This window comes from Buceros rhinoceros, unplaced genomic scaffold, assembly GCF_000710305.1.
Source record: "Buceros rhinoceros silvestris isolate BGI_N320 unplaced genomic scaffold, ASM71030v1 scaffold4336, whole genome shotgun sequence".
Taxonomy (NCBI): Eukaryota; Metazoa; Chordata; class Aves; order Bucerotiformes; family Bucerotidae; genus Buceros; species Buceros rhinoceros.
This window is the reverse complement of record NW_010416792.1, coordinates 98,365-106,449: the sequence shown is the minus strand read 5'-3', so window position 1 is coordinate 106,449 and position 8,085 is coordinate 98,365. Positions and strand designations below refer to the sequence as shown.

The 8,085-nt window shown below is 38.5% G+C and overlaps 1 protein-coding gene across 1 annotated transcript in view; it reads left to right on the top strand.

Annotated features, from left to right (window-relative positions):
• Positions 1 to 11: 11 nt before the first annotated feature.
• The window catches only part of SYNE1 (spectrin repeat containing, nuclear envelope 1), a gene marked incomplete at its 3' end in the record, with an annotated part of 103,966 nt that continues 95,892 nt past the window's right edge, over positions 12 to 8,085 (top strand). Inside the window, exons 1-4 of the mRNA XM_010137933.1 lie at positions 12 to 254; positions 4,081 to 4,217; positions 5,102 to 5,279; positions 7,304 to 7,486. Coding sequence (XP_010136235.1) covers positions 12 to 254; positions 4,081 to 4,217; positions 5,102 to 5,279; positions 7,304 to 7,486 — 741 coding nt within the window. The remainder of the gene's footprint in view (positions 255 to 4,080; positions 4,218 to 5,101; positions 5,280 to 7,303; positions 7,487 to 8,085) is intronic.

Here is an 8,085-nt window from a genome sequence, read left to right as displayed (position 1 = left end):
TGGCCGCCGAGATGCAGGCCCTGCGGTCGGACTGGAAGCAGTGGGAAGAGAGCGCCTTCCGGAGCCAAAGCAGCCTGCGGGACGTGCTGAGCCAGATGGCCCTGTCGGAGCAGGAGTTCGCGGCGCAGGTCGCGCAGCTGGAGGAGGCCGTGCAGCGGTTCGGCGGACTGCTGGCCGCCTGGTCGCAGAGCCTGGTCCCCCTCGACAGCCGGCACACCGACGCTGAGGTCGTGGAGAGCTGGCGCAAGGAGAAAGTAAGGTCGCACCTCTTTTCCTGGTAGCTTTTTGGTTGTAAATGTGTGGTTACCGAGGGCAGAAAACTTCCACCAAGCGGGACTGTCAAGTAGAAAGTAATAAAATGTATTTGTGAAAAATATTTCTATGAAACCACCACTTTCCAAGCTCTCTTCGTCATGGTGATTGTAGCAAGCAGAGCTTACAGAAGATGTTTAGCTTCTTGGCATCCGCTCTACAAGGCTTAGTACAAATGCTGCCTGGATCTTAGGTGTTAAAAGCAGGGCTCGCCTCTGAGAAGGCGAAGGAGCCAGTACACCAGCTCTGAACTTCTCTTCCAAGTTGCTCAGTCTTTCCAGCTAGAGCAGCACTTGATCAGGGCAAAGAAGTATTTCCTAAAAGCCAAGTTGCAGCTGGAGGCATTTCTTACTTACAATTTGTCAGCAGTGTATTGAGCTGATACTTTCCATTTCTTGAAATAACCTCCACACTGTGCGCGTTGAGATCTTGCCCAGTATTTGAAGAAGTTACACTGGAAAATCGCACACTTGCTAATTGCTTTGTTGTGGAAGGCAGTGGAATTTAGAGAAATAGGAAGGTTGTTTCTGTTCCTGATTGTCTTCTAGCAAACAATTCCACATGTATGTATCTCACACACGTGTTGTGTATAAGTATATATACACACACACAATGGTCCAGATAAATGTTTATATGTATCTTGAGTACTGTGAATCACAGATTTTGGGAAAAGGTAGAGAGTAATTCGTTTTCAGGATAGTGTTGTAATAAAGCAGTCACAGTAAAGGAGAGGTGTGATGCCTGCTTTCTGACCCCTGGACTGAAGAAATATTCAAAAAACCCCAGAACACCTTCTCTTTGAACTGAGATTATAAATCTCCTCCTTCACTGTCTGTGCCAAGTTATTTCTGTGCCTTCCCTTTTCACAGGATTCCCAGACACAGATTTATGGAACCTGCTTGCTTGAGTGCCAGTGTGTGTCTGTGGGAGAATTAAAGCTCACATTACATTAGAGCAAATAATGGTTCAAATATGCAAAGTCTTCCATGTTTATATGTTTTTAAAAAGGAAAGAAAGACATGGAATTGTCATCAACATACAGCAACAATTAGCAGACATTTTTTATTTTGTAACCGGAGAAGTACTAAGTTGAAAGGATATTGCTTTTTTAGTAGTAAATATCCTGGGTGTGTGTACTGTAACACACTTTGTTTAGATTAGACAGTTGTGAACTTTGGCTAATGAGGAAAATGCAAAAGAATCTCAAGGCTTACTGTTCACAGCCCTAGTATGTAATTTATTTATAGTTTGAGGAAATGTGGCAGTAATCCTTCCATTTCTGGACCCCAGGGATAGGCCCTATTGTGACTGTAAAATAGCACTGCAGCTTTCCATTTCCATTGTCTCATAGGGATGCTGTTGCCATGTGAGCCAGGGCCACGAATTAAAAATGCATTTTCCAATTCTCAGAATTAGCAAACTCATTCTGTTATACTAAAGCACTGTTCCTTTAGGTATGTGCAACAGAAGAGCCACAGATCTTGCACTTGGAATTCAGCAAATTTTATAGCTAGTTGTCCGATTCATAGTTAAATCCAAGTGGATGCAACAGTGCCTAAGGAAAAATGCCATAGTTAAATGTACCTTGCTTTGCAAGTTAATGCTTCTGTTTGTTGATAGATTATGCCTAAGGCTGTATGTCATCAGAATAACCTTTTAGCAGTTACGGAGGGAAAACTTCATTGCAAACAGGCAATTCTGAGCCTGTGCTACTCTTAGGATATGTTTTTGCTTTTTTTTTTTTTTAAAAAAAGGGCTGTAAGTATTCCATTATGGTGATTCCTGCCCTACATAATTTGTGATGTCCTGTGTTTGAGTAATGACCATTGTGTTGTTACTCCTAATGCTTTCATAAAAATCTCTGTGTGTCCTTTAACAGAAAGCTAGATAAACAAAAAGTAGTTTACATTTTTTTCTAAGCATCATTGCTATTACGTAATTACTGTATTTCAATGCTGCTTTATATGGCATCAAAACAAACTGGCAGTGTGGCTATTTCAGTGAGGGTTGAAGAGATTTCTGGTGTATGTGACTCAAAGCAGATAAAGTCCGTAACAGGAGCATGATAATGTAAATCAGAGAAGTCCTGAAATTCTGCTGTAGCAGAGTGTTTTTTCACACTCACAAGAACACACGATAGTTTATACACATAATACATGTGAAAAGTCTCTAGAATTAATTTTCTGTATGATCTATAAATGATAACAGATTTCAGTGATGTTAGTATAATCAAGCTCTGATTATGGCCTAGAACACTAATATTGATAGCCAGTGCATGCTTGTAGTTTTATTTTTCTCAAAATTGTTGTGGGTTTTTTTCCTGGCAGTTCAAGTACTACAAAGAAGCAATATATGCGGCTCTTCTCTTTTCTTTTTTTTTTTCACTTGCTCGAAATGCGCAATATAGATCTAAAGAAAATTAATTTCACAGTTCTGCAGTCTTTTTCAGGAAGAGGGATATGAAGCAAGCACAGTTGCTTGTGGGCAGAAGATGCATGAGCTGAAACCCTGGCTTTTGTCCATTTACTATTCTTACTAAGTCTGTTGATTGGCTTGCTAGACCCTTGCTAATTTTCCCTTTTGCTTTTCATTTACATAAAGGGATATCTGTTTATTTCAGAGGTACCTAATGCTTTACAGTGAAAAATCTGCTCAGGGAGCATTTTTATCTGTGATGTAGATTGTGGTTATTTCATAACCTTCTGCATATATTTTTCAAGTACATAATTTGTACCTTTCCATTTTTGCTGGCAGATTATTACAAACTGTTTACTTTAATCATCCTTATTTTTATACATTCAGAAACATGAGTTGGAGACTTCCTTGTTCCACTTCCCTGTCCCTGTTCAAATCTCTCTTCACTTTCATAGGATCTGTTTCTTAAGTTTATGTTGTACATTTCTTCCAGATTGGCACTTAGATATAGCCAAAGTAATCTGCACATGCAAATGCTCTGGCCTGCCTGTGCTGCAGAACCTCTGCCGTGGTGAAGGGAACTGGCTAGAAGGTTGTCTGTTCTCCCTGGTAGTTTAAGAGGAATGCCTGAAGAATTTAGTTTCTAGTGAGACAAGGACACGAGTCTGCAATGCTCATTGTGCTAAAGTAGCTGGCAGAATTCTGCAGTGGAGATGCTGTAGACGTCAACAAGGACTGTTTTTGTTGGAGTGGTTATCACACCTCTCCCAGTGACCTAAGCTAAGCCAACAAAAGCATTTTTTTTGTTGGCTTAGCTGTCTCCAAGGCAAGAGTCTTTCCAGTGCAGCAGTGACAGGCAGTAACCCATTTACTCTCACAGGATTGTGAGCAGCTGCAGTTTCACATTGTGAAGCCCTCTGTGAAAGACTTGAAGCTGTTAAAAGCTTTGTGCGTAAATTAATTTTTTTTGATATAGCTAAAAACGGGTTTTATTGAACATTCTGAACTCAATCCAACAGGCTAATTATATTTATATAAGCATATATGATTTGCTGTTTCCTAATCGTACATGTGTACAGCTAACTGACAATACCACGGCTTGTCTATTAAAATGAAGTTTGTATTTAAAACTGTTCTTTGGGGACATTTTGAGCTAAGAAGGTCGAGGCTTCCAGAAATTTGGTCTCTAGAAGCTCATAATTTCAAATAAGCTTCTGTAGATTTGACTGCTAAAATACTCTTGAAAGTGAACTTGCGTAGATCATGATTGAGATTGAATTTAAATCCTGATAAGTTTTGATTAATTTTTTTTTTTAATATTTACTCACCAACATTGTTCATTTGTTTTAACAGGAAACATTGGATGCTCTGGTGAAGTCTGAGCATATGACAGATGAGATCAAAACTCAGTTAAATGATCTCTGTAGATTTTCCAGAGATTTGAGTACTCATTCTTCAAAAGTTTCAGGGTTGATTAAGGAGTATAACAGGTACGCATTCATCTTGTTTGTAGTTAATCAATCCCATGTGTGTGGAGGTGGGTATAAGCTGTCTTTTAGGGAACCATTAGTTTGAAATTTGTAATTAGAAACAGAGGTTTGATTGGAGTCATTATTTTGATTATGGTGTCAATTCAGGTTGTAAAAAATAACAATTTGGTTGTTTTCTTTCTAAAAGCCAGTCTATGCTGCTAAATTCAGCTGAAACTAATGTATACCTGACGTATTACACAAGAAATCCTTGTATGAAATTCTGAGGTAGCACTATGGCTTGTTCGTCTGAACAAGGAACAAGCTATGCCAGCTGTTTAACGTCCTTTTCTCAATTTTGTCTTTCTTTGACTAGATCCTTCAAACAGGGGAGCTGGTATTTGCTTGCTAGTGGATTTGTTTGGGAGTGCGGCACCTGCACTTCGGACACATGATTCTGTCATTCCTGGCAAGGGGGCATAGCTTTTGGTTTCTGTAGCTGCAGAAGTATATGATGATCCAGACTGATCCCTTTTAACATTACAAACTTAACTGAGAAGTTTAGAATGGTAATTGCTGTAGGTCTGTGTCCTGTCCTTAGAGAGAGAAAGGGGCTTGCGGAAACTGTTCATGCTTAGGTGCAACGAGTCATTCTGGAAAGACTTGCACCTGTCATATCTGTGACAGTTATGTCCCAATTTACATGCTTCACTTTTAAGGAACTGAAAGTTTCTAATGGGTTTCCTGGTGCCTCAGTTAAGTGCTTAAATTTGGTAGGAGGAATCCAGATTAGCCTAACTTTAGCACTGAATTTCAGAGGTCTAAGTATAGCGTTGTCACCTAACAGAGTCCTGCCTCTTTTCCCTCCTTTGCTCTCTTCTGCTTCCCTGATGTGATACACCCAGCCTCTGCCTGCAGGCTTCAAAAGGATGTCAGAGCAAAGAGCAGATTTTGCAGCAAAGATTTCGGACGGCTTTCAGGGATTTCCAGCAGTGGCTAGTCAATGCAAAAGTCTCCACAGCCAAATGCTTTGATGTGCCTCAAAATATCAGTGAAGCTTCAGCAAGTCTGCAGAAAATACAGGTAACTCTATAGCAGTAAAATAGTAGTCTAAGGGAGACCTCAACCAGTTTCATATAAAGCTCAGATTGAATTGTTTGGCTAATTACTGTTATTATACTGTTTGGTTAATTAATGTTATTGTCAACACTAAAGGTGACTAATTGCAAGGAAATGAACACTTATTTATTTCTTTTTTGATCTGGTTTATTTAGTTTAATTGTTAGGCTACAGTTTGTGTCTAGTTACCGTCTCTCCTAGAAGATTTCCTTATTTGTTTCTTTTTTACAATAGGGAGAAAAATAAGTTCTTAAAATAGAATAGTTCCATAAAATCAGAGTGATATCAGAATCATGACTTGGTACCTGGAATTATATCAAAGTTATGTAAATATTTTTCCTCATATATGAAAAGTAGAGGTTTTGTGGCACAAGGACAGAGTTCAAATGCATGCAATGTGAGCAGGCGTTTTACAAGTTTATTTTTCACAAGGTCCAACAACTCTGTGCCAAGAAATGCCAATTTAAAGTCTATTTTAGTAAAGCAAGTGAAATAAGTGTTTTTATGAATAGAATACATATATAATTTTAAGCAAAAATAGCAAAATGAGAATTACATAACGAGCCTATGAAACCTCCAGTTAGTTTTACAGAAGATAGTCATACCAGTTTCTCAGAAAATACCAAAACCTGAATTACTTCTTCCTCCTTTTGGTAAATTCAGTTTCCCTTGTGTAAACAGTTTACTTAAAAGTGTAAACAATATTGTATTAATATATCAAATTTTTGACTACCCCAAAATGAGAATATAGGGGTACAAAATCCTAGTGGTTTTAAATGTACGAGTTTTAGCAAGGGTTGGGGTTTTTTCAACAGTGGTAAGATTCTTTTTTTCTGTGCTGTGGCAGCCCCTTCATAGCATAGGAGAACTTACTTTGGTCTCCTCCCTGAAAGTTGCTTTAGATGTAATGTTTTTTTGACATGCAATAACTGCTTTACGACTTTTAGAGATGCCTTGGTAAACTCTGTAAAATTAAATGCTGTTTTTGTTAAAAGTTCATGTTCTGTCTGTTAACATATTTGACATCATTAAGTCCCAAGGCAATTATGTCTTTGATTTTAATATAGCCAGAACTTGAACCACGTATCTCAAAGCTAACAAACCCCTTGCATTCTCTGATAAGATCTCTAGTGTAACACAGAACCTGACTTAGTAATTTTTGTATCAACCTTTGTATTACCTCTGAATGTGGGCGTAACCTTACACTTATAAAACTATTTGTGTATCACATAATCATGATAGTAACAGTTTAAAATAACGGTATTTAAGACTGCTAAATTTCTTTGAGTCCTGAATGTTTGCAAAGTCTTTCCATAATTACAAGTTATAAGAACATTATCCAAGTACATTAGAATTTTAAAATCTGGCTGTTTCCTTCCACTTTTCTATAGTTCTTGCACACGCATTTCCCCATACACTTCTTGCACACCAGCCTTGTGCAAGATTTCAAACAGGGAAGGTAAATTAAGGATACAGAGGGATAAATCACACAGCTAAAACATTGCTCAGGATCAGCCCACACCCCTAGGTGCTCTTTGGAAGTCCAGTGTGGCTGTTGCTCGTGGGCAAGGCTTCAGTCTTGTGTGTGCCTCAGAGTGGGCTCCAGCTGCTGTTGCTACTTGTGCCAGGATACCTGGTTCCCCAAAGCGAAACTATTATCACTTTCTCTATCATGGAGATTTAAAGAAGTATAATACCCAACTAAACGACCAGTAATTGTTTCATGAAATGCACAGCATACAGGTAGTGTCACAGACTTAATATATACATTCTTTAGATGCTTGGTGCTTTTGGACTGAGGAGCTGTTATCCCTAAATCCCGTGAGTATGAATGATATGAAAGTGGAATGTACCAAAAGATGAGTTAGCATGTTAATGAGCAGAAACAGAAAACTCTTATCCATGAAAAGTTTTCTGGGAGCTGTTGACATCTGTTCCCTACTGGGACCTGAAGTTCACTGATTAGCTTCTTTTCTTACTATTTTTAGGAATTCTTGTCAGAAACTGAGAATGGGCAACAAAAACTAAACGTGGTCACATCCAAAGGGGAACTGCTGTGCTCCGTTTTGCCAAAGGAAAAGGCTAAAGTTTTCCAGGACAAATCTGCTACCGCTAAAGAAGATTGGAAAAAATTTATCGCCACCCTCCATCAGAAGGAATCTGCACTGGAGGTACTGAACCAGTCACAGAGGGAAAGGATTTGATCTGAATTTCTGCTTCGCTTTTTCTTTCAAACTGCACAGTTTAGATTTCACATATAGTTGTAAATATTTATGATGTAACAGAACTAATAATTAGCTGTTTTCAAGAAGTCTTATTCTTCCACTTATATTTTACTTTTGTTTGCATATAACCTTACAAACCTGATTCTTCTTAAGTGGAGTGTTTCATGCAGAAGGGTGTTGTTCAGAGTAACTGAAGGTAGCAGTTGCTCAAATTCATTAACGTGAATGTCATCAAACGTACTGGATTACTAAAACACATTTGCTTTTTTAAGGACTGCTTTAGCACAGATTTCTGACACTATTGGTGATTGAATAGTCCCAGTGCAGTGGGTAAACATCTCTCTTATAGAAAACTGATGAAATATAATGACTATTTGAGAAACTTTTTAAATAAACCCCAGTGCCATTCTCTGTTTAGAGCTCACAATTCAGCAAGCACAGGTGAATATCTTAAAAACATACACTTTCAAGGTCATAGGTTTTAAGGTCAAAAGGTCTTAGCTGGAATTTGCTGCATAGCACAGGAGAATTAAAGTTCCTAGGCA